The sequence below is a fragment of the Podarcis raffonei genome, chromosome 7, assembly GCF_027172205.1.
Source record: "Podarcis raffonei isolate rPodRaf1 chromosome 7, rPodRaf1.pri, whole genome shotgun sequence".
In the NCBI taxonomy this organism is placed as follows: Eukaryota; Metazoa; Chordata; class Lepidosauria; order Squamata; family Lacertidae; genus Podarcis; species Podarcis raffonei.
Window position 1 is genome coordinate 62,678,188 of NC_070608.1, and position 26,797 is coordinate 62,704,984.

The window sequence follows — 26,797 nt, forward strand, 5'->3', positions numbered from 1 at the left end:
CAACTCAGCAAACTGCCATCCATTCTGACATGATCTGTAGCGCTACATCTTTCTACCTCCATGCTTTCAGTGCTCAAGACTGGTGTAGTTCTGCAACATAACTTCACATGCCTAGACACTGGAGTTTATGCATTACTGGCCTGAACGGGAGAACTTGGGCTCCTAGTAAGCTTGCCTCAGCAGCACCTCAGAAGGGACATGCCTACATTGGGTGGGGAGAAAAGAGTCTGGGGCGCCCAGTTACTTCTGTGGATAAGCCCAGAAATAGAGCCGGTAAACAAAACCTGCAAAAGTCTGTGATAAATGGGTGCTCAAACTCTCTCAGGTGAGCATGTTTGTGGCAAGTCCTTACCTTCTTTTATCTCCAAGTCTTTCATTCAATTTGTTAAGAAATAACCTGGAATCCTTCAAGAGGGGGGAAAAAGCAAAGCAGAATGTGACAATTATTTTCAAAAATTGTTCCAATGCCAATTCCATTTTTTAAAAAAAATAAACATTGCATGCTCTTCCCAGTGGCACATAAGCCACCGTACAAATGCAAAATGAGTTCAGAAGGCCTGAGTATCACAAATCAATCAGCTTCAGAGTTGTTTTAAAGACAACCAGCGATGCTTGATTTTCTTCATGAGAATGCACCGTTAGCAGATTACATCCATTAATTCAGTGAAAAGGGAGAGAAACCAGTTTGCTATACCCTTTCAAAAAAAATTGCGCTGTTGCTATACATTTGAAGATTAGCAAAAACAAGAAGCCGAAAAAACAAAACCCCTTACTGTCTCAAAATCTCTTTCTTTGATTTCTCTAAAAGCCTTAGCAAGGTATTGATCTTCAAACCAGTTGTGAACAAGATCGTCTCTCAGCTTTTTCAACATTATCCTGAACAGGGCTTCCACAATAGCAATCTGGATATCATAGTCTGCACAAAGAAAAGAGTTCTTGAAAACAATATATTCAGCATCCCATATGCAAAGTATCTTACCAAGTGATGAAAAACTTCCTTCCATCCTTCCTTGCACTACAAGTTTAGATCAAGAACTATTCCGCTTTATATTCAGCCTTTGCCCAAGTCCATTATTCCAATATTTTAAAAAGCAGCATGCTATCCCTCCCTCCTTCCCTCCTGGGAAGTTTGATGCTATTGCTACACTATTTATCTTGCTAAAGGAAAATGTGATTTATTACTACAGTCTTATGACTTTTGCATTTCCGAGAATAGTCATGTGCAACCATTACAGGTTCATTGGCTATGACTCAACAAAGGTTTGCCACTTTTGTCCCATAAAAAACCATGGGAATTAGAACTAGCGCCACTAATGCACCTAATTTAATTCTACTGCTAGGGAAGAGATCTCACCTTTCCAAAGAACCTATTGCTTAAAATGTTATTAATATCAAAATATTTGTTTGCACGTAGCATTTCTGAAGAAGAGTTGCTTCAAATTAATTCTTGTTCTTTAGAGACAGCAGTTTAACCCATGCCTAGTCAGTATTCCCTTAACATTTTAACACAATGCAGGAATAAGAAGAAGAATGGGGTGCATCAGATATTAGAGCAACTAGTGATGGCAGGGAAGCTACAACAATCTCACCCAAGCATTCCCTGGGACTAATCAGGCCTACCAGGTCTTTGCATTTGGCCCATGCACTGTTTTTGCCCACCTGTTTTTGCTCACCTGGCATCATCTACGCCATTAGATGTGAGGCAGGTAAAAGGGCTTTGTAAGTCCTGATCATCTGAGTGGGCAAAAACTGGTAAGGACATTTCACTGGGACATCAGGGCACATGTCCCACTCAATTCTTAGGCAGCCGCTTAGTTTTACAGCTAACATCAGTTGAAATGCACCACTCTACACAGGAGTTTCCGTATTCTTGGATTTTAGCATCAGATGTCTAAGGCCTGGTCAAAACAGGTACCTGGCCTTTTCCCAGCCCCAACCAAGATGCTAAGTTTTTCTTACCACCAACATCCAGAATTGCTTTTGCAAGTTCTTTCCTGAAACGACATAACCCATTAATGAGCTTTAAGCCTTAGAGAGCGAGAGAGAAACAATTGGGGATTAAATATTTAGACATAAGGTATGAAAAGTCAAAACCGAGAAACAAAACATGCATAACAGGAGTGGACTTAAAGGGAACTTTTGCCAAGACTGTCCAATTTAATCTTTTTGCAGCAACGTAGCAGTTTAGGGCCACAGCAACCAAATGCCTTTCTCCCTAATATTCAAATGCACCATTCATAAAAGGAAGTTCTTCACTTGAACAGACATATGGATCTTCAGCTACAGGCACAGTGCTGTGGTATACAAAAATTTAAAACTGTTTCCATATGTTTCCCAGCAGTAACTGAAGCAGGGCTATTTATGGAGTGCTCCTGTGCTCATATTCTGCTTTTCCGACACAGGCATCTGGTCGGCCACTGTGAAAACTGGACTAGATGGGCCATAGGCCTTGTCCAACAGACTAGTCTTATGTTCTTAGGTAGCCAGTGGTGCGTTTGGTCTAGTTGAGTCAGGGATAATGGGAGTTGTAGTCCAAAAACAGCTGCAGGACCACATAGGCTAGCCACACTGCACAAATGCAAGACATTATTGGATGCAAATGTCTCCTCATTTACTTCAGCAAAAATTCAAACTTTCTGTTAAGTAGATATAATAAGAAATGAGGGGAAAGATTCCTTCCTAGCACCTAACAGAGCACAGAAGACACACAAGGATCAAGTCCACATGTGACAAAGATGCTTACATAAGCAGACACATCTCTTCAGACCCGGCAAACTTCTTTTTCTCCTCTTTTCCAGTGTTATCTAGCAGAGTGTTTAAGGTTCTCAAAGCCTTTGATGCAGGAAGTGTAAGAAACGTAGGAAGACAAGATTAAGTAACTAATGACTTTGATTTACTTCCTAGAAATCATTTCACATATTCCTTGTTTGAAACTGACCTCCTGTCGAAGGAAACAGCTCACATGAGAATCAGCAGCTAGATGTCCTAAATATGGTATGAAAGACTCCAGCAACTGCTTTTTCCCTATAACAGAAAAGTTGGGAGAGAAACACACATTTGTTACCAGTTAGGCAGCAAGACCTCTAAGTTTCAAAGCAGTGCCACAGTCTCCCTTATTAGAATAGCAATCTTCCCAAATCAGTGTCACCTGCTTTTTGTAATATTGTACAGTGGTACCTCGGGTTGCATACATTTCAGGTTACATACGCTTCAGGTTACAGACTCTGCTAACCCAGAAATAGTACCTTGGGTTAAGAACTTTGCTTCAGGATGAGAACAGAAATCGTGCTCTGACGGCGCGGCAGCAGCGGGAGGCCCCATTAGCTAAAGTGGTGCTTCAGGTTAAGAACAGTTTCAGGTTAAGAACGGACCTCCAGAACAAATTAAGTACTTAACCCGAAGTACCACTGTACAAGAGGCTTGCTTTTCGCTCCCTCATTGTAGAAGTTTAAATACCTACTGCATTTTTACTAGAGCTGAACACAGATTAGATCATTTTTAGCTGATCAATAATTTGCTTTTTAGTCAATTAAATATATTTGTACATTACTGAAGTGTGTGTGACTTTCGCAATATGGAAGACAACAGAAGGAAAATCCATTTATAGTGTGTCCCCCATTCCAATTCCTTACTACAGCAAAGCATCAGAAACAAAACATCAGAAACAGACAACAGTATCCTAATCTCTCAGTCTGATTAACTAGAGGGGACCCACTAGAATGAGCTAAACAGTGGTTCCCAATTGGGGGTCTGCAGGCACCGGGGGTCTGTGGCACCATTCACATAACAAAAACTACCACAGAGATATCAAAATTTTCCACATTAGGGGTTCATGGCTTTTGAAAAACAGGGGCTCCTCAGTACTTAGCTAATTGGGAACCACTGATCCAAAGTATTAATTGGTTGTCTACTTCAGTCTAAATAAACCTGGCAGCCTCACTTCTTTTGTTTATTCCTATTCTCCACAAGGACTCAAAACAATTTAGAAAGAAAGCTCAACAAAAACATTGCACGTTTATACAGTAGTAAATCTCAATGTGTTCCATTGGATTTACTCCTGGAGAGGTATGCATAGTATTGTAGTCACAAATCATATGCATTTAAAAGCCATAAATTCTCTCTACTTCAAACCGCCATTTCTTTTTTAAAAATGTAATTTTTGTATTTGTCTTTTGTCATGTTGCCTTGGGGACTGCTCTGATAATAAATCATCATCAGAAACTTAAAGGTATTTAGCGACTGACCTTCAGCGTTGCTTTTGCCGATAATCTGAAAGCAAGATGTTGTGGGGATAGGAAAAGAAACAGAATGGATATAACTCAGAGTTAATACCTTATTGGCATGCATCAAAATGTAGCACATTCAAAATACTGCCCAGTTTATAAAACTTACACACCAGCACTAATATATCACAGCATTGTAAAGTGTGCTTAACCATAATACCGGCCAGGTTCAAACAGAACAAGTTTCCGCTCCTCAACACTGAGTTTTATTTCAAATTTAGACTCGTCCTGAATTATTATCATTGTCATTCATGCAGTGCATTTCAACCATGTACAGATTTTCACATGCATTTTCTACTTTCCCATTTTTCCATGCAGGTTTTGTAAAAATACTACATAGTACGATGACAAGTTAGGGCCAACTGCTATGTACTTTGAACAACATGTTGTTGTTGTTGTTTAGTTGTTTAGTCGTGTCCGACTCTTCGTGACCCCATGAACCAGAGCACGCCAGGCACTCCTGTCTTCTCGCCAGGTGAACAACATAGCTTCCAGCAAAAATTGCATGGTTGGGTCTTCACAGGAAAATCTGAAGCAGCATCCCACATCTGTCCCACAGATGTCATGGATCCCACAGATGTCATGGATGCTGGCCTCACTAGCATTGCCACCCTGTGGCGCTGGCATGGGTACTTGCTACAATGCAGATGAACCATATGGGAAGTGAACATAATGTTCCTGCAAGCACATGGAAGCCCAGAAGCAACTTCCAATGTCCAGTTTGTCACTGGGAGCATTTATCAAAATCAGCCTTAGCTTGCACAACCACACCCTCCAACATTTCTCCAATAAAGAAAGGGACATCGTATTCAATAATAATAATAATATTTATACCCCACACATCCGACGGGGTTACCCCAGCCACTCTGGGCAACTTCCAACGTATATAGAAACATAATTAAACATTTTTTATAAAGTCCCTATACATACAGATGCCTTCTAAAGGTTGTATAGTTATCTCTTTGGCTCGGGGTGTGTGTGACAAAACTCCATACCCTCCAACATTTCTCTGATTAAAATAAGGACATCTTAAGGAAAAGTGGGACAATCTGGGACTAAATCAGAAACTGCTACGGCTTCTGTAAATCCAGGACTGTCCCTAGAAAACAGGAACACTTGGAGGGTCTGCACAACATCCACATGCATCTTTGCATATTAACAGGCTCACAGGATGGCTTTCCACATTACTATGATGTCCTAGTATTGCACAAAGCTGCATCCATACAGTCCATTATAAACATACAAGGAAAGCATTAGCTTACCACTAGCTGGGGAACTTGTTCCTCCAGATGTTGTTGGACTACAGCTCCCACCATCCCTGACCTTTGGCCATGCTGTTTGGGACTCATGGGAGTTGGAGTCCGACAAATTCCGGCAGGCCACAGGCTCCCCCATCCCTACGTCCACGTGGGAAAAGGTCAAGTCCAAAAAGCACTTTTTCAAAATAAAGGTCACAAATAGGCATGTCTACAGGGAAAAGGGAGATTCGTGGGGTTCATAACCAGCCACTTCAAGGCGCACAAATATGGTTGCCAAAAGGCTGTAACACAGCACGTTTGTCTCTGTGCACTTACCAAGGCAGTGTCGAAGAAGTCTTCAACAAGGTGGACCAAGAATGTACTTTCACTTGGTTCTATCAGGCTCAGAAATTCTCTGGTTCTTTCAAACCAAATGACCATGTAAAACAAACAAGATGCAAAGTCAAAGGAATGTCTCAAAGCTAGTTTTCCACCTACAGAAATGCAGCTAGGAGAAAGAAGACAATTACACGGGTATGGGGACCCACAAGTGTTTTTATTATACAGGGAGGGATGAAGAGCAAGATAAAAGCTGCCCATGGATATTGCCTGCCCGTCTTATGGATGTTATTCCCAATTTATGAAGCCAATTTCTTATTTCAATGAAATAACACAAATCTCCACAGAACCATGCCTAGCTGCATAAAACAAAAAAGGAAGATTGTCATCCTTGTCCACAAGTAACAAAATGAGGTCAAACAGACTGACTGCAAAAAAATTAAATAGTTTGGGTTTTTTTTGCTGGGGGGGGGGAGAGATAATCAATCCGCAATGGAAAGGAGGGCCATTTAGAAGTTTGGTTTGGTCAGCTTTTGGCTAGGAACACCAGTTCTTAGAACAAGGAAATTTCTGTTTCATGGAGCATTAGTATGGTTTATACACAGCAGAGCACTTAAACAGCCATTCACGCATAGGGTTACTTATCTTTGCTATCAATCCCTCCTGAAGAAGCAAATTTACACCATCTCGAGGATCACTTCTACAATACTGCTGAATGCACTTCAACAAAAGGGATACATTTGTGAACTCATTTTTGTCCAGTTCCTAGGATGGAGGGAAATCCCGCATTACTGCATAAACAAGCAATTCAATGGACTGAATTTTAAGAGATTAACAGTGCAGTCCTATAAATGTGTACTCGGAAGCGAGCCTCATTGAGTTCAATGGGGCCTACTCTTCAGAAACAAGCTACAGAATTGCAACTGAAACAATGGAGCTTTTTCCTACTTGCCTTTTTTAGAACTTTGTCCAGTTGGTTTAATAGTTGCTTGCTGTACTTCTGAGGATAAATCTCATTCCCTTGGATTATTTCTTTTATTTTCTGAAATCCTTTTCCCTTGAAGGCATCACTCAGTAATGACTCTAGCTAGAATAAAACATGCAGAAACAACTTTTTGAAAAATTTGTAGCCTCCCAGTTATGGACAGATTAGCTTTCCCACCACTGGTCTAGCCACTTCCTGGTCCATACCAACTTAGAAAACAGAGTGAGAAATTCAACATAGCGCTATGGAAATGGCTCCATCAGCACAAGCATTTTAGCTTGCTCCCCACTCTTCTCTCCCCACACTCTTCTCCTGAAACACACACAAGCCAATTTGGAAGAGTGTGAGGGGAGGACAATGATGGAAGTCTTGTGTGAGCTTCTGCTAGTGGGGCTCATTTGGCCCTCAATATGCTGAAAAGATGAGTGTCTCTAAAACAAAGACATCTGATTTTAAGCTGACTGAACAATGTTTTGCACATGGTGATATTTACATAGTATTCAGATCTGTCCGGCATGTCACCATCATTTTCTCTACTCTCTTCTTCCTATACGTGAGGGGGACACACACACAATCATTTCAAACATACACATTTTGATTAGAAATATCTACCCAGAGCTCAAATTGTGGGCAGAAATGGCAGGGGGGCCCTTGATGGAAACTCACTTGCCCAGCTGCTCATACTCACCAATTTTGCCCACTAGGCCCCCACCCCAAGACCATTAGGAAAGGTAGAGGCGATGGCCCTCTCCACAATGCCTTCCCACCCACCTTGGTAATTCCAGTACTTATGTCGATCACTGCAAAAAAGACTGGAGATGTTCTCAAAGAGCATTAGTGAACTTGCGCCAGAATTGTTTTTAAGTGAATATAAGAAAAGAAAGATTGGGACACGGGTGGAGCTGTGGGTTAAACCACAGAGCCTAGGGCTTGCTGATTAAAAGGTCGCCGGTTCGAATCCCCACAACGGGGTGAGCTCCCATTGTTCGGTCCCAGCTCCTGCCAACCTAGCAGTTCGTAAGCACGTCAAAGTGCAAGTAGATAAATAGGTACCACTCCGGCGGGAAGGTAAACAGTGTTTCCGTGTGCTGCTCTGGTTTGCCAGAAGCGGCTTAGTCATGCTGGCCATGTGACCCGGAAGCTGTATGCCGGCTCCCTCGGCTAATAAAGCAAGATGAGTGCCGCAACCCCAGAGTCGGTCACGACTGGACCTAATGGTCAGGGGTCCCTTTACCTAAGAAAAGAAAGCCCAGAAACAGGAGCAGAGCACAGGAGCTCTCTTCCCTGCTGTGATTTCCAGCAGCTGGTGTTCAGAAGCAGCTCCTCCTCCTGCAGGATATTTCACCTGCTATAAGCCACTCCTGGTAGTATTTGATTAAAAGATGGGGCATAGATTTTCAATGTGTCCCCAGCAAAAAAATATATATCACCACCCATTTGCAGCCAAGAAAAAGTCAGCCAAAATCCCAGAAAAAAAGACCTTTGAGGCTCATTGGGTAACCCCCACCTTGAGCGTTTTGCAAGGTGACCCTATGCATCTCCAAGGGGTTAATCCCAGGTCACGCCTAATCAGACGCATGTGTACTTGAGAAGGATCCCCCACGGGGAGGGCTCTCCAAAAAAAGCCCACAACAGGCTTGCCACCCCAACGGTCATGAGCACTATGTGGAGACCCAGTCTTTACACCAGTCAACAGAGCCCCTCCCACGGGCCTGCAAGCGGCCCACCGACCTGATCCTGCATGGCCGGCTCCAAATCCTCCAGGAAAGAGTGGCGCGCGCGCCAAGCGCGGCCTTAATAAGCGTTCGGGCAGCGTCTGACGCGCGTTCCACGCGCAGCTGATGCTGCCACCTGCGCCCAAGGGCGTGAATTGATGGTGGCTGGGAGCGCTCGGAGCCCGATCCACTCTTCCCCCCCCCCACTGCGTCGGAGGGGTTACTTTAAGAGGCGATTTCCTGAAAGGAAAGCTATGCATCCCTTCCTAGTAGGCATTGAATCCGGGGGTGCAGGGGGGTTTTATTCCCTGCTGCTGCGCATATGTCCCTAGGATTGGTTTATCAATTATGCGTTTAGGATAGGGACAGTATTTTGTAAGTGGGCTGAACGAGAAGAGATGGAGTTCCGCGCCACGGTTGCAATCCGGTGTGCCTTATAAACCTTGCCGAGTAGGAAGTCTTACTTCTGTCCCCGACTTAAAAGGGAGAGGAAGGAAGCGGGATCGCTGAGTCCCGAAAGAGTTGTGCGCCGCTTTTCATTCTGCCTGGAAGACGAGCCTACAGAGCTTGACTATCGAGTGGATTTAAAGGGTCACTTCGGTGGAGTTGTTGCAAACGCAGAAGAGATTTTGCAGTACGGTTACGCGGTCCTACTGGATTTAAGGACGCTCCTAAGTGAAGGAGTGCCTATACATGATTGAAGCCCAAAGGTTAATATTTTCTGTATCCAAGACAGATTAAAATCTCCAATCACAAAGGAAAATTGGAATTTCCTACTCCCTTGAGGGCACCACTACCAAGAACGCAGTTTATAGGGCAAGTCTAGACTTGTCTGCTCAAAAGGAAGTTCCATTTTTTTGGAGACCTTAGGATCCTGCCAAAAAATAAGCCTACCGCAACCGGATTTTTCGCCCATTATAGCCATCTTGTGAGCTTTAGGTTTAGCAATCCTATACCCGTTTACCTTGGAGCAAACTACACTGAAGTATAGGACTGCTCTTTTACAGGGTAGCTATAATGGATGGTATTCAACTAAGTTTTATGCATATTCATTAACGAGTCTACTCTGACTCTTGAGTAAAACTTAGTTGAATACCAACCGGCGCATTTAAAACGGTGTTGTGGGTGCGTCATGACCAGTTCAACAGGTGCCACTTACTTAGTTTTGCTTCACAATAACTATGAAGGTTAAGATTAAACAAACAAGAATCTATGCCTTAAAAGATATTTAGGAACATATTTCAGAAAACACGCTTCCAGGGTCATTGGAGGGAGGCCCCGCCTTTATTTTATTCATGCTTTAAACAGACAGACAGACAGATGGAAAAGCGGCCAATGAAATAAAAACAATAAAATAAAAACATACATTCATAAATCTGATCTAGCATTATGATAAATCCTAGTCACAAAAAATTTAAAGAATGTAGCGCAAAGCGAGGGAAGTAAAGACAAAGGAAGAACATTGTCAATATGATTCTCGTTCCAGTAATCCGCAAATAAAATAACTGGCATTTTATTATTTTTATTGGAGAACAAAAATCTATAAAGTTTCGCGTCCTGTATTTGACAAACGGTCGAGGGGAGGCGATTTCTTTTATTATCGGCCACAACAAAATAGATCCTAGCAGTGCATAATTTTAGAAGAAACTGTCGCAACTATTACGCTGAGTTTATTTAGAATGCTTGTTTCGGGGACAAAAATCAAATACACACACACACACACACACATGTGTGTGTGTGGCAGAATATACCCCGTGATATATTTTATTAACAGAGTGATCCTTTTCCAAGAGGTTTGTGCTAGGCAGAACCAAGTCCGCTGATTGTACGCAGCCGCGTCGTCTGCTTTTGAGAATGCGCGGTAGCGGAATACTGCGCGCGTTCCCCCCCCCCCTCGGAAGTAGATCCCATTTTCTTCATTGGGACTCACTCCCTAGCAAGTGTGTTTAGGGATCGAGACTGCGGCGGAATAAATGCGTTATTAATTTCAGCCCTGCAGGTTTGCTAAAATACCCCAGAAGCTTGTAAAGTTTTTAGGGTATTTTAGCAAATCTGGAGGGCTGAAATTAATAACGCCTACGTTACCTGCCACGTAAGTGTGCATCGGATACGATCGCAGCCAGTGCCCTGCACAATGCTGAGCACCAAACGCTGACTTTATTTAACGTGTCTCCTCAAAGGTAAGAACCACTGAGTTCTATGAGATTTACTCCCAGGTAATTGTGTATTGGATCGTCGTTTTACGTGCCAGAGAGCTGGCTTAAATGTCTGCAGGATGGTATCGGCGAATAAAACCCAAAATCGAAAGTAAAAAAAGAGAAGGCAGGAAAGTATTCAGTGTGTTCAGGAGTCTAGTCTTTGGTATCTTAGAACAGAGCAGAGATTTGTTTAATTAACTCAAAGATGGCCTGCCTTTCGGTTTAAAAACTGTGAACTAACTAACATCATAGGAAAAATGCAAAATCGTTACGAAACAATACTTTTCGTTGTCAGCGTGCGGAAATGGCTCCCCCCTCTCTCTCTCCCTGCCTGCCGCCATCGGTGTGATGGAATTTTGTCACATTGCAGAATTAACATTAGAAAGATTAAAGAGAGCTTGCCTCGAGTCGTTGCAAAGGATATCAAACAACAACTTTGCAAAGCCTTCTGGTTTTGCACCACTCGATATGAGAGAACCAACATGGTATATGGTCTAATTCAGGCTGCAGTCCTTTCCCCACTTACCTGACTGGGAGTAAGTCCCATGGAATTCAGTAGGACTTACTTCTACGCAGACATGGTTCGGATTATACTTAGTCACTTGCAACTCCAGCGGCCTTCGTTGTAGTTGTTAAGCTCCTTTGTATCTAATCATTTCAGGGACAGTGAATAATAGAATTGTAGAGTTGGAAGCGACCTCATCTGGGCCAACCCCCTGCAATGCAGGAATCTCAGCTAAAGAATCCCAGACAGCCAACCTCGGTTTAAAAGCCTCCAATTAATATTTCCTGTAGTTCAGCTTTTGCTCAACCTGGTGCCCTTCAGATGTTTTGGACCGCAACTCCTATCAGCATCCAAAACATCTGGCGTTCTAGTCCAAAACATCTGGAGGGCGCCAGGTTGGCAAGCCTAAGCACTACTTAGATAACTATACACCCTCTTCGAGTTGAGCGCGCAGCTGGGTTAACATCCACTCAGCGCTGGAAATCCATTCAGAAGTTCTGAGCCGACGCTGAAGCCCAACGCGGTTTTGTGGGGCGCAATTTGGAAGCTGTTTTTGGCCGAAGAGAGTGCTAAACTGCCGAAATGCATAATGATAATAATAAAAAATTATAAGTTATTGTAGTAGTAGTTACTGAACTGCAGTCAGGCGAACGGACTTCTGAGTAAGCGGATTTCGCATTGCAGCCTCCCATTCAAAGGACACCTTTGCTGGCTTGGGGATCGGCACCCTATTGAGGGGCTTGGTTTTTTGTTTTTGTTTTTTGTTTAATTAATTTTTGTGTGTGAAGGGGCGGAGAATACTGGATTCCTGCGCCTTCAGCTCCGGGGCTGAAGGAGAAGGAGGAGTCGCCCTCCCTCCCCCACGTGCTTTTAACACCTCGGAGGACAGCTATGTGGGAGGGTGAAGGTCGGGGACAAAAAAGATCCCCTTCCCGGAGTGAGCAGCAGATCAGAAGCGGAGCTCGAGAGGGTAAGGGCAACAGCGGGTTCATTTCAGCACCACAGGAGACGGACAGCGGCCAAACGCAAAGGCAAGGCGAGGACACCGCTGTTTAAGGTAGGTTGTGCAACATCCTTGATTCCCTCTCCTGTCCTGTCCTGTCTCTCATCCTCACCTTCATCCCTTTCAGTTTGTTCTCTTTTGCCATCACTGTAGAGCAGCCTTTCTCAGCCTGTGGGTCCCCATATGTTGTTGGACTACAACTCCCATCACCCCTAGCTAGCAAGCTAGCTCAGGGATGATGGGAGTTGTAGTCCAACAACATCTGGGGACCCACAGGTTGAGAACCGCTGTGTAGAGATATGGGCACCTTACAAAGGTTATTGTATTTTAGTGTTTTGTTGGAAGCCGTCCAGAGTGGCTGGGGAAACCCAACCAGATGGGCGGGGTATAAATAATAAATTATTATTATTATTATTACAAAGAGAGGTGCTGGGGTATTTATTTATGTCTGCCTCTCCTCCAAGGAGCTCAGGGCTGCTCACATGATTTCTCCCACTGGCTGCAAATAGCAGTCCTGTGAGGTAAGCCAGTCTGATAAATAGAAACTGGCCCAGGGGCACTCAAGTAGCTTCGTGGCTGAGTAGGGATTTGGAGACTGCAGCCCTTTAACCGCCACTCCACAGCAGCTGCTGAGGACTGTTGGGCCATGAGTGAGAATGGTGAACTGGGAGCAGAAATCATCTATATCAACTCCCACATCAACCATAAACTCACTGCCTGGCCTTAGGAATTGCATGATTCTCTTATATTCCCCTCCCCTCCTCTTAGCTGGGGCATGAGGATCACCTTACTCCATAGATGCCTGCTCAACCACTTGGATATGTGGGACTTGCAAGGATTTCCATCCTTCAGTTTGGCAGCACCTCCCTGCCCATTGTTCTTAGACAAGCACCTTCTCTACCACTGCTACACTCTTCTTTATTTAAGCAAGTCTAAATATGATGTGTATTTTAATAGGACATTTTAGTTTGTAGTGGTTTTTTTAACTGCTGATTTTATTTTGGAAAAAAGAAGGCTAATTTTAACATCTGCCTTTAATGTTCATTTTATATGTTAGGTAAACAGCTTAGAGGTTTACCTCTAACAGAATATTATATATGTAAATTCTGGTAAATAAAAAATAAAGTAAATAATTCAGGCCGCCTTTACAGCTTAAGGTTAATCTTTATCTCCAGATTAATCTTTACCTTTTGCGGTATCTTTTTTGTTATATTATTTACCTAGATCCATGGTTAACATGTCAAAGGACTCAGACTACACCTGCTCCTATGGGATGAAGTTAACCTGGGATATCAATGATCCCAAGTTACCACAGGTACAGTTCAAGAAGGGAGGTTTGGAAGAAATCTACTTGAATGAATTTGTGGGCTAGTTTTCTAAGGCTGCAAAACACACTTGAAAGTCAGCCCTATTGAGCTCATTGGGGCTTTTTCTTGAGTTGGTGTGTATAGGATGGCCCTGTACACCTCAAGAAAGCACACCCCAAACTACACTGTATCTTTATAGGATGCTCCTGGTTGATCTATAGGCAATTGCTAGGAGTGGTGCAGAGGTGTTTCTGTTCTTGTTCTCCCTCTTACTTTGTAGATCCAGCTGGATATTTGCTCCAGAAGAAGAGAAGGGGAGCAAAGCACCCCTGAAAACTAAAAACAGGAGAGGACTACAAAATGATATTGTATATTTATGTGCTTGTGCCAGTGGAGTTATATTAGCTGCTCATTTCTATTTAAAAATATTCTTCACTGAAGCACATTTTTTTTGGGGGGGGGAAATAGCTTGAATAATAAAGCCCATAGAGGAGAATTGCATTGTTCATCACCAATAAAGTCACAAGGAAACTGCATTAGCTGCTTGAGCCTGTGACATTTGCACAGTTAGAAGCCCACAATTATAAATCTAACTGATTTCAATGGAATGTGCAGACTTGCAGCATTAATCTGGGATCTAAGTGTGGAGCTGAACTGGACACGGTTTTGGGAAGTTGCTGTCATGGTTGATCTTCACATGTGCATTTGAGCCACTGCTTGCATTATTTTGTTAATACATTGTGTGTGTGTGTGTGTGTGTGTGTGTGTGTGTGTGTGTAAAAATGATAAAGGCCCAGACTGGTTTTCACCTTAATGAGATGCTTTGCTAATATAGCCTCCATCCATTCCTCTTTCTCTTATCCCTTTGCCGCTGATGCAGGAGCCCAAGCACTTTGATTCCTTCCAGGAGTGGCCTGACGGCTATTTGCGGCTCATCTACTCCAACGAGGATAAAAACGCACAGCGCCACCTCAGCGGGTGGGCCATGCGCAACACCAACAACCACAACTGCCAGATCCTCAAGAAGTCCTGCCTTGGTGTGGTGGCATGTGCCGGGGACTGCACCCTGTTGGATGGGGCCAAGCTGCAGCTCCGACCTGCCATATGCGACAAGGCTCGCCAGAAGCAGCAAAGTGAGAGAATTGTGATGGGGGAATCCACCCAATGGCTGTTGCATCTTGCTCTGCTTTGGGAGCCATAGGGGACCTTTGTGGAGTTTACAGCAGAGAGTTCAGTCGAATGGCATCCTCAGGGAGGTATACCTGGCATCCACGCTATAACATTATTGATGCCAGGTTGAAGTCTTCTTATTTGCAGAGGCATTTTAGATGGTGGCATTTTTAGCTGGTTGGACGGCTTCATTCCTCTTAATTTTATTGTGCTGGTTTTTGTTATAACATTTCTGCCATTTTAAATTTCTTTGTGTATCGCTTTGGAATCTGTTTTGGGATGAAAGGTGGTTTATGTAAAAAGTCAAGGAAAATCTGTCCAGGAGATTTCAAGCCTCAATACAGCTCCGTTAAATATTTTCTCAGTGTTTTTAAAAGTACAGTCATACCTTGGAAGTCAAACGGAATCCATTCTGGAAGTCCTTTCTACTTCCAAAACATTCAGAAGCCAAAGCACGGCTTCTGATTGGCTGCAGGAAGCTCCTGCAACGAATCAGAAGCCCCATCGGATGTCCAGCTTCCCAAAAAAGTTCAAAAACCAGAACACTCACTTCCGGTTTTCGATCATTCCGGAGCCAAAACATTTGGCAACTAAGCCATTGGAGATCCAAGATACAACTGTAGAGTCCTCTTAGAGAATATTTTTTTGGCACTCATTGGATAATGTTTTGAAGTGATCCTGTAACTGCAAACCATTTTTCTATTTAAAAATTACCCTGCAATTTCCATCACTTTCCAAGGAATGTATCTGAGGAATCCAAGGAAGACCCAACAGTAATCTTGAATCTGTGAGTAACAACCAACAGGAATCAAATATCTGCTTTCAATACCATCCCTAGAAAAACTGCAGGCATAACTGTTCCAGGTGTAACTTTTCTTTCTGCATTGTACTTATAGGATCACTTTTGTCTCATGGATGTCAAAAATCATGTTGTAAGCATCCTGCAAATGCCAAATATATCTGAGCCAGCTCTAGGAGTCCTACCTTTCATTCTGGCAACTGTGAGCACTTGCAATTAATAGGGTTTCAAACATCTTTAAACCAAAGTCCCCGTTGTTATTATACACCATCCTACTAATGTATTTCTGTGCAAAGTAAATTTACGATCTTGTCATTCCACCCTGCCTGTAGGACTTCCCCTTCTGGGTTGTTGGGGGAAAGTAGGCAAAATTGCTGGAGTGGCAAGTGTTGACACACAAACCAATGGAAAGCTCCTGGAATGCTACAGAGGGAAGGAGTTGGTGGTGGGTTCAGTTTTGGAGAGTACATAAAATGTGGAAGGCTATCAGATTCATAAATCATTTTAAGTTACAAGCAACATCAGTTCTGAAGAGGTTTGTACTTTAGAGGTTCTAAGTTAATAATTCCACCATTTATCAAATCTACTTCAAAAATAATTCTGCCTGGAGATTTTACTACAGAATGATTGAATCTGACTTCCCTTCTGTTCATCACTTTAACCTATCATCACCCTGTCTCACAGAAAAACTTTGTCCAAACTGCAATTCAGCTCTTGAATTAATTCCTTGCCGGGGGCACAGCGGCTACCCAGTAACTAACTTCTGGAGACATGAAGGCAAGGCAATATTTTTCCAGGTAAAATATAAATAGTGCTTTTGGATTTTGAGCAGCTTGTGGTTTTTTTACTCTTCAGTGATTTGGAATTTGTGGATGGATAATAGATGATTGTATTTCTGCACCACATAGAAAGAATTTGTACTGGAATTGCTTGTGATAATCACCTGTACTCACCCTTTTCATTTTTTAGTGCTTTTGAATGAAATTAATTATGTTGCACTCACTGAGGGTCTGCAGCAATAGCCTGGCATTGATAAGATGGCAGGCCGTGTAACTTTTGGTTCTTTGATATATTGAATATTGACATTATTCCAAAGCCATTGATTTAGAGGTCCAAAAAACATGGTGGCCGGAATCCAATTAATTATATGAACAATTTATGCCCCAAGGACTTTGAAGCTAAATTGTCGCCCCAAGGTTTCATGGCAAACTTTTTTGAAATGGAAGGCCATTTCAAAGAGTTTGTCATCATATGGCACGATGGGTATGCCTCAACCCTTTGGCATGTCCAAAGCAGCTCTCTGGATCCTTTCCTATGTTTGATCGAGCATTCACTACTTATTTCATTTTTTTATTCATTCTCAATATTTATAGACCACTTTTTACCATGAATGGTCTCAAAGCAGTTTACAAATCAATCAACAGAACATTGCACTAATCAAACAATATGGTGTTTAAATCAATAGAAGCCACATAGGCCTAATACAACTTACCTAAAATGCCTGCTGGCATGCAAGGGTCTTCCTCAAGTGCCTGCGGCTCAACTGGGGGGTGTCTGATCTCAGCTTGGAACTACAGAGTCAGGCCTGAAAGCACAACTCCTGGTGAAAATAAGCTGTCCATCTGAGCCAGGGGAGACTACCGCCACTCTTTCATCAGTTTCTCTGGTTCGTTTCAATGAGGCTTGCACAACAAAAGTTGACTTCATTTCTTATAAATGATACAAACTTCAATCCACAGACGTTAACAAAACTCCAGATAGATTAAAAAAGCAATTTCTTGTTACAAGGTCAGACTTATAAATGTTCCTGACCATGGCTTTTGACGGAAGAAAATGACCTTCATACCATATTAAACTGGTTATAAGATCACTCCAAATTAACTAGTTTATGGATGGGTTGAAATGTCTCTATGCTCGTATGTTTCCTGTAACTAAGAACATTGTTCACGTGTCCGTATTTCTCCAGGCCAAGGGAATACATGACCACCCTAGACCAGAGAGTAAATCAGAAACAGAGATCAGAAGAAGTGCCCTTAAAAAGCAAACACCACCTTCTCATTCATCTCAGAAAAAAAGGCTTCTGGATTTTCAGGTAACTATAAGGTTGCAGAACCACAGAGAGCTTTGTGGCACCTTAAAGACTAACAAATTTATCCAGGTATAAGCGTTTGTGAGTTGCAGTGTGTGGGGATAGACAGGCAGCTACCCAGCCACTATGTCCATCTGCTTCACTCCTCACCTTTGGCAAAGCAGGGAAGTGGTGTGTGTGTGTGTGTGTGTGTGTCCAGCGCTAGCAAGAGCAGCAATATCTGTTGTAGGGGCTGGAGAGTTGTCTAATTTGCGGGGGGTGAGGAGCAACGCTAGTGTGGAGGCAGTGATGCTGGAACATCACATAATAATTTATGAAGTAGGAGGTGCAGATAGCCCACTTCAAAATCAGTACAATTTCACTTTAATCCCATCAGTGGGTTGCTGCTGCATACACCCACAGCAAAAGACCTATCTGGAAATGCCCTAGGCTTGAAAGAAACCAATAAATAAACCCATAAAATTAAAATTATCCAACAAATGTTTATGGTGATTCCAAGATGTGTACAGAACATCAGCACTAGATCCAGGTGTTTCTGATGTCAAATAGCCATTTGAAGCCATCTCTGATGCTTCATTTGAAAAACCTGAGCAAAATTAATTTGAACCACAACTGGCAACAACTGAAATAGCCATTCGCCACATTTCATTGGTGCATGCAGCCATTTCTCCTGAAGTCTTTTTATTTATCTTCTCATCAGACAGGAATGTGTTTTGAGAACAGCAGTCACTTTCATTATATTCATCATCTGGGATGTGAAGAAGGATCAGAAAAAATCAACATAATTACAGACACCGGCTTGCCGCTCCTAGCTCAGCCTCACCATTTATTTCAAAATATAGAACCTTACAACATTACCTATGATGCAGCCAGCTTTCAAGAGGATGTGTTATCACCACTTCAGAAACGCCCAAGCCCCAAAATCTATACATCTAAACCAACTTGTGGCTATGAATGCTCATTTCCTGGTTACATCAGTTCCAGTCTGTATGCATTTCACAAAGATCCAATGGATATTCCAGGGGATGCTGACCATGTTGTGTTGAATGGACTTCAGTACCATGTAAATTCACTAAATGCCCATGAAAAGAACTTTGATGGCACCCATAAACATCATGGGCTAAAACAGGCCTTAGCTGAAACTAACTACGGAGAAAGGATAGGCGATGAATCAAGTCAAGTCAATGTTAATCATCCCCATTACTGTGAAGAATATGCTTGCAGATACAGCAGTCATTCCTCTTTGGAAGGCCCGCCTTTGCAAACTGTTATAACCACAACTACCAAGATGTCCCTTGAAGCCTACAAGCCTCCTGTGAAGTACGATGACAGTTTATATGATCCAAAAGATCTTATGAGTTGTTCCTTGGCAGAAAGCATTTCAGGGAATGTCTGTCGAGAGATAAGCCTTCAAGACGACTGGGGAATGGGCAAACCAAATGAGATTGGTGAGCATTTTCTGACAATTGATAAGGAGGAGGATATAGCATCAGTGAATAAATGCCAGGATAGTGCTGATGCAGGAAAAGTTTATACTGGATATGAAGGACAAACATTCCAATTTGAGAATACTGAATACTAAGCCTCAGGTGTGGCAAGATTTGTGTACACACACACAAACACACACACACACACACAGAGAGAGAGAGAGAGAGAGAGAGAGAGAGAGAGAAGATAAGGATTTATTTATTTTTAACCAATAGATTATAAAATATTTTGTGGGAAATCTGTTGGCTTTGGGAGATTTGATCAACACTGTGGCTCATGTTATTCATTCTAAACATACACATTGAAGTCACAATGTAGAAACCACACAGCAGTTAAGTCATGGCTAGGTTAAAGGGTGATGCAATGTCAGTCATACCAGAGGTCCACTGAAATCTGAAAATGACTTCGTTGGATATCATCTAAAGATTTGCAAGAATTTAAGCTGTTGGCGTATACAATACATACAGTACCAGAATTATATAGGCTCAAAATGCTGTTGTAAACTTTGGTTTTTACTCAAAATCGCTCCAGATTAAAGTATTGTGAGTGCACATCACTGAGAACATCAGCTGTGCATGCTCAGTAGAAACACATGGATACTGCATGAGTGAACAGTGAACCGCTATTCTTTTTAATCTGTCATGCACATGATAAATTAGCAGTATGTGTGTGCCCTTTGTAGTGATATTATTTCACATTAGCTCCTTGTGTGGTTATGGTTAGGTTTTGAAGTAAGGATGGGGAACCTATATGGCTCTTCATATGTTGCTGTACTTTAAATTCCATCATCCCCAACCAGCAGGGACAATGGTCTGTGTTTATGGGAGACAAAGTCCAACAAAATCTGGAGGACCACATGCTCCAACTCCCTGTTGAAAGCACCTATTCAGTCTTTATGGCAGCATAAAATGCTATCAAAATGTGACTCTTTAAAGGCTGAAAAACCATCAACCAACAAGTAATAAACAAAATCACCTTCAAAAATCAATTTATTAAGCTATTATGTCAAACATTAATTTGAAGACATAAGATGGAAATCAAACAATTTTATTTATTTTATGTAGTTATTGCATTTTTATACAGCCCTTCATCCCAAAACATGATATTTTATGCACTTGAATCAGTTTTATTTAAGTTTTTTTTATCACTTCCAACCCTACAATTCTCTGATTCTAAGCACACATCACTATAATTTTCATGGAAGAGAATTTGTGTTCCTGGAGGGCTGAATTTCGCTGCAGCAACAACAATGCTGGAGAACTATATTTCACTACAACAACAAATATTCCAATCAGTTTCGTCAGTGAAAGCTACAAAATGAAACTAATATAAAGAACAACCCTCATTCACTGCATGGGCCAAAGCTCAGTTTGGTAGAGAGTGGTGCTTATAATGCCATGGTTGCAGGTTTAATCCCTTATAGGACAGCTGCGTGTTCCCGTATTGCACAGGGATGGACTCAGGGTCCCTTCAAACTTTACAATTCTATGATTAGATAATTAAGCAGAATGGAGAAAGGAAGCTTGTGAGGCATGTAGTATCCATTTCAATAGCCTGTGGTCCTCCAGATGTTGCTGTACTCTCCCGTCAGCCCCAGCCAATATGGCCAGTGATCTGGGATTACAGGAGTTATAGTCCAACAACATGTAGAGTCATAGGTTCCCCAGCACTTTTTAAAAGCACCTTTTCATGAATCAATAAAACAGAAACAGTGATAGTGGAACTATTTTAACACATATACAAGTGCCATCTAGATCTCCAGGTTGTTTAAGGTTAGCTCACATGCCCCTATTTCTCATAAGGAAGCTTGGTTGCAGTAAAACCATTCTTCTTGATCCATGCAGTACTCATGAATGGGAAGCCAGTTTAGCAGGTGAGATCAAAACAGTAAAATGAATTTGGGCTCATTTTCGTGCATCATGAAGTATGGCACAGACAGAGTCTGTCTTTGCAGAGTGCTTGAAAATATTTACCTGTTCATCCTCTATGGGTTGTCATTTCCCTACAACAAATACCTTTTACAAGATCTACTGATCCAGAGCGGTTAGCATCTCGGCAGTAAGTCAGATTTGGACTGGAGAGACTGGGGCTCAAATCCCCACTTGCCATAAAGCTCATTGGGCCTATTACACCATCCCTGAACCTATATCACAGGGGTAATTGTAAGGATAACATGGGATTGCACTCATGTATGTGCCACCCTGAGGTTATTGCAGGAAAGGTTGGAATAGAAATTGAGAAAAATAATACAGTATATTGATCTCATCCGCACCACATTCACAACAGACAGATTCTCAGAGCAGCCTTTGTCCTTCATGTATTCACTGAGAGCTTGTTTTCTTTGCTGTTTATTTCCCCTTCTAATTAATACAGCTAATTGCATTATCAGAATTATTCAGTAGCAGCTGCTATGTAGTTAAGAGGCTCCTAAAATAAAATTAAACATCTTCAATTGTGTCTCGTTTTTATGTGGTAGCCCAAATCAGTTTGAAACCGTTTTTAAAGGACACGATTTAGTGCTATGGAATGTGGCCTAATGTTCCTTGCTTTGTGGAATCTGCACTGCTATTGCAACCGTTATTTCTCAGCTAGAAGCAATCGTGAGGACAGTAAAGAACTTGGCCTGTACTGACCATGACATTGCTATTCCTCCCCACCACTTGCATGTGGCCCTCAGAAGGTTACCCCGAAGGGGATGTGGCCCTCAGCCTAAAGAAGGCCCCTTCCCTTACCCTTGAGATAAGAGTGCTAGACTAGGAGAGACCCAGGTTCAAATTCTCCCTCGGACATCAAAGTTCACTAGGCGAACTTGGGCTAGTCACACAGTCTAGCCAATTTGTCATGAGGCTGAAGGGAAGGGGGCAGATCCACACACAGCTCTGGAGATCCTTAGAGGAAATGTAGGATATGGAATAAATTCAAACTAAACAACGTATTTTATTTATTAACTTGGTTGGGGAATATGCCTGAAGTTCATTTCAAAAAGTTTTATTCGGTTAAAATAGGACCCAACTTGGGTTTCCCATAATGTGAACATGGTGAAGTGTAAAATGAGTCAGGGAGCAGGTGCGTTTGTACGTTGTCGTTTCCAGCTTCTTTTGTAAAAATGCAAACTGTGTTGCTCTTCATGGATCTTTTAGCTCTTGCCTATTATCTTTCATTTCATTTCCTGGTTCACAGCAAAAGCAAGGCACGCTGCTGCTGTTATGTCTGTGGGGCAAAATGACGTGCTAACTGATCGGCACATGTTGTTCATCCCATTGCTTTGGGAAACACTGGCAGGTTCTTCTTCTAAGGTCAAACTGACCTATTATCTATGAAACCTAAGAACTGCTATCAAAGAACAACATCAAAAAGCAACTGTGTGATAGATAACCCATGAAGAGCAACACAGGCATGTACAGTAAACATGATCACACAAGCTCAAATACACCAACATCATGTTTATTTATTCTCAATGCTAAGCTTGCTAAAGAACTACTGCCCAATGCCTTTGCTACTTAAAGATTAAGCATCAATAATAATTCTTCTTGTCAGAGGCTGACTACTATAGATATGATGGTGGAATACATGATATCGTTAAGCGCATTTAGTATCTTTGAAACTAAGGCACATGGTTGACAGAAATGTATTTATAATTACTGCTGCTGCTTGAAGGGCTCAAAAAGTAGGAGACAGCCATACAAGTATTTATTTCACTGTTGTCACTTGCAAGCTGTGACTGGCCAGTGTTTCCCTGTATCATCAGATGTCCTACGTTTCAGTTTTTCCTATTCAGAAGTGCTTTCAAATATGAAAAATGTGACATGTGATGTGGCACAACAAAATGCAAAAAAGGAAAAGAATGCAATAGAAATATGAGAAATATGAATTTAATTTTAATCTACAATGAGACTGCCTATAGAGATGTTAGTAAAGTTCTGACAAAAAAGAGGTATTAGTTAAAATGTGGTATGTGTGTGAGGGGAGCGGGGAGAGAGAGAGGATGGTGGTGGAAGGAAAGGAAAGACCTTTAAAGCTGAAATTCTACACCCACTGAAAATAATGGTTCTTGTCTTGAGTAGCCATATATTAGGATTGTGCCATAAAAAGGTTACTTTATGGGAAATCCCAATTTCAATAGACAGGGATTCCATTCCATATCCATTCATATTTGGATTAACAAAACAAATATAATTTCTTCTATCAGGACAGGATATGCATCTACATTCTGCATACACTTTAATCCAAGGAAACCCAGATTCAAATCCCTACTCAGCCATGAAGCTCACTAGGTGACCTTGGGTCAGTCACACACTCACAGCCTAACCGACCTCATGGGGTTGTTGTGGTAATAAAATGGGGAAGGGTGGAAAAATATGGATGCCACCTTGAGCTCAAGAGGCAATGGAGTGCACCTCCAGGGGTGATGTCAAATTGCTGTGTTAGTGACCTCCATGGGGCACAAGCCTGGGCAGTGTGTATGAAGGTCCCAGGCTGCCCAGACAACAAGACTCCCCTTCTCTCGGCCTCACTGATATATGGTCCAAAGGAAAGCAGAGCAATACTTTTGGCACCAGTTTGGCCATGGCAGTTACTGGAAGGAGGCGTACAAGGTGACATCCAACTGTCTTAGGGACTCCACTCAGGATTTGTTTATTCCTTAGCCTTTTCTTCTTCCTGCAAAGGTGAGGCATAAATGCAATAATGCATAGTTATAAATGTAATAAAGCAAAACATAAGGTGAAACAACACTAGCAGTACTGAATCTGTAGCACAATACAGTTACCTTGAGAAGGTATTGAAGCATAAACACTGAGCCCGCTCTTGGTATCAAATGACTGAGCCTATCTAATAATCAGTGGCTGCAGGATAAGACTTCGAAAATGCTTGTTTCCTAGGAATTCTTATCTTGTTGATGTACAGAGCAGTAAAGCTTGCTGTTTGTATCCAGAGATATAAAAGCAGTCTGATTTCTGATTGAAATCTCCGTGTATGGAAGATACTGTATTTTGTTAGTACTATTTAACCGGCAATGTGTTTTTAGGCATTTGAACTCCAAATAGCTAATGTTTTTAACTTTTCCTCCTTGCTTATATTGCTCATTAAACCAGGAATTAAGTGTTACCACATTTTATGTAAACAATAGCAGTAGGGCTCCATGCCTAATTTGGTTTATGGCACTAGTTTTAAGACTTCTTTTGAACATCTTTTCAACGACAAGATCTATTGTTTTCAACAGTTTATCCTCTGGATTCCAGAAAACTGACTCTGTTACCCTGACTTTCCAGTTGACTTGCTGTAGAATCAATTTGTCTGTCAACATAAGCCTATATCTGCAGCAAAGAAGCCGATCAGGTTTACAGTTGAGTGCAAAAATAAAAGTAAGTCAAGTGATTTTTCACTTCTAATCTGCTGTACAGAGAGGACGCAGGGGTGGCTTCGCTTCGGCCAATACACGTTACCTGCTTTGTTTTCCCACTCCTGCAGCCCCCCAGACCTCATAAACTGTACAAGAAAGCTGCCATCTGCACAAGCACAACCAACAGCTTGCATTTTTAAATCAGATGGAAGCTAGTTTGAGGGGAAATGCACCAATAAACAGAAGGATGCTATGGTTTGTGGCGAGTGCTGTGTGCACTTGGCTTCAGGTACCCAAAAGCTGTGGGTGCACTGTGGGTTAAACCACAGAGCCTAGGACTTGCCGATCAGAAGGTCGGCAGTTCAAATCCCCGTGACGGGGTGAGCTCCCACTGCTCAGTCCCTACTCCTGCCCACCTAGCAGTTCTAAAGCACATCAAAATGCAAGTAGATAAATAGGTACCGCTCCGGAAGGAAGGTAAACGGCTTTTCTGTGTGCTGCTCTGGTTTGCCAGAAGTGGCTTAGTCATGCTGGCCACATGACCCGGAAGCTGTACGCCGGCTCCCTCGGCCAATAAAGCAAGATGAGTGCTGCAATCCCAGAGTTGGCCACAACTGGACCTAATGGTCAGGGGTCCCTTTACCCTTTATCTTTTTACCCAAGAGGTGGAGTACACTTGAGCCAAAGCAAAAGGGTAATGTGTACACAGCCTCACACGTCATCCATATAAATACACAGAGTGGTAGTAGACACATCCTTTTGGAATGAAAGTTGAGTCCTGCCGGATCAGGCCAACAGCCAACCTAATCCATCATCCTGTCTTCAGTGACCAACCAGATCCCTGTGAGGAAACCACAAACAGCACATGTGCACTGTAAGAGCGTCCTCCCCACCTGTGGTTTCCAGACCCTCCAAGTGTCCCTATTTTCCAGGGGCAGACCCGGATTTACAGAAGCTGCCCAGGTTTCTGATTTGATCTCAGAATGTCCTGTTTTTCCTTAAGATGTCCCTATTTTCATCGGAGAATTGTTGCAGGTCATGGTAGGACATCCTTATTTTCACTGGAGAAATGAGTTAACCGACCCCTCAAGCCATCTGAAGGCAGCTCTGTACTGTATAAGGAAGTCTTTTTTAAAAAAAAAAGTTTTTTGTTTTATGTTTTTATATATGTTGGAAGCTATCCAGAGTGGCAGGGGCAATCTAGTCAAATAGACGGGGTTTTATTATTCTTATTATTACAGTCAAACCTTGGTTGTCGAACGTAATCTGTTCTGGAAGACTGACTTCCAAAACGTTCGACAACCGAAAACTGAAAGCGGAAGCCTCAATACAGAAGCTGCATAGCACGTTTGGCTTCCCAAAATCGTTTGAAAACCCGAGCAGTTACTTCCATGTTTTCAGCATTCAGGAGCTAAAACATTCCAAAATGGAGGCGTTTGGGAACCGAGGTTTGACTGTATTATGGAATAGGACGTCCCTATTTTCATCAGAAAAATGTTGGAGGGTATGCTTTTCCAACAACTGGCATTCAGAAGTATTGCTGCCTCCCAGGGTGAGGGTCCAGACAACAGCCACCGTGGCTATCGGAAGGGGACACTGAACAGTGTAGGGCGTAGGGGGTGTCATTTTAGGGGTGAAACTTATTTTTTGCACGTTTCTTTAGCGAGGGGTTTCTGGATGTGAGGAATTCAAATCTGCTACGATATTACTTTAGCAACGGGACAACATTTTGCTTGGTAAATCTACGTTTGATTTTTTTTAAAAAGCACATAAACTGCTCTTGGAAAACCAAAGAATTTTAATTTCATTTTCTGAAAATGTCAGGTAATGCTAACTAATAATCAAAAATAACAATAAAATCAATATATAATAAAACTACAAGTACTTGGCAATCATTTCTATGCAATGTTACACACATTTTACTTAGCAAGCAAAACTAGATCGTATTAACTTAGTCCAAACGTATTCTGAATTCCCAAGTTCATATTACAACTTTTTAACACCCCTCATTTTTTTGAGTTTCAAAGCTGAAATATTCAACACGATGCTCCTACGCAAGCGCGCAAAGGACCGCCGCCTCGATTCTACAAGAAGGTGCGCGCGCACTTTCTCGCTTCTGGAAGAGGCCACTTTAAAAAAAAAAATCGCCGGCGCGTGCGCGCATAATCAACAAGTCGCACGTTCCGAACGCGCGCGCGACCTTCTTCTAGCCTTTCTACGGCTCGGAGGCTTAAGAGGGAAACGTCACCGCCGCCGCCGCCATCGCCACGCGCGCGCGCAGCTTGCGTCCGCCCCGCCCCGCCCTCCCGAGTTGCTGGGCCGGCCGTTCTCGAACCG

At 42.4% G+C, this 26,797-nt stretch overlaps 2 protein-coding genes across 2 annotated transcripts; one reads left to right on the forward strand and one right to left on the reverse strand.

Moving 5' to 3' along the window:
- Nucleotides 1–348: 348 nt before the first annotated feature.
- Nucleotides 349–12,411, reverse strand: LOC128417529 (synaptonemal complex protein 2-like). Its single transcript, XM_053396324.1, has 10 exons — nucleotides 12,379–12,411; nucleotides 6,813–6,947; nucleotides 6,502–6,625; nucleotides 5,858–6,015; nucleotides 4,245–4,269; nucleotides 2,939–3,024; nucleotides 2,744–2,832; nucleotides 1,960–1,994; nucleotides 774–916; nucleotides 349–405 (listed from the first exon to the last, which is right to left on the reverse strand). Exons 1-10 carry the CDS (start codon nucleotides 12,409–12,411, stop codon nucleotides 349–351), a joined length of 885 nt encoding a protein of 294 aa, XP_053252299.1.
- A 1,083-nt stretch (nucleotides 12,412–13,494) lies between these two features.
- Nucleotides 13,495–19,213, forward strand: GCM2 (glial cells missing transcription factor 2). Its single transcript, XM_053394952.1, has 5 exons — nucleotides 13,495–13,581; nucleotides 14,454–14,706; nucleotides 16,227–16,339; nucleotides 17,509–17,634; nucleotides 18,332–19,213. The coding sequence occupies exons 1-5, from the start codon at nucleotides 13,495–13,497 to the stop codon at nucleotides 19,211–19,213; spliced, it is 1,461 nt and encodes a 486-aa protein (XP_053250927.1).
- The last annotated feature ends 7,584 nt before the right edge of the window (nucleotides 19,214–26,797 follow it).

Bases quoted from the DNA above. Each gene is read 5' to 3' on its own strand.
- LOC128417529 (XM_053396324.1), bottom strand. From the start codon at position 12,411: ATGGCAAAAGAGAACAAACTGAAAGGGATGAAG. The intron at 6,016-6,501 runs GTAACCCTATGC...GCATTTCTGTAG, and splicing joins GGGATTGATAGCAAAGATAA to GTGGAAAACTAGCTTTGAGA. The intron at 3,025-4,244 runs GTCAGTCGCTAA...TTTCTGTTATAG, and splicing joins CGGCAAAAGCAACGCTGAAG to GGAAAAAGCAGTTGCTGGAG.
- GCM2 (XM_053394952.1), top strand. From the start codon at position 13,495: ATGGTTAACATGTCAAAGGACTCAGACTACACCTGCTCCTATGGGATG. The intron at 16,340-17,508 runs GTAAAATATAAA...GTATTTCTCCAG, and splicing joins GCAAGGCAATATTTTTCCAG to GCCAAGGGAATACATGACCA. The intron at 17,635-18,331 runs GTAACTATAAGG...TCTTCTCATCAG, and splicing joins AAAGGCTTCTGGATTTTCAG to ACAGGAATGTGTTTTGAGAA.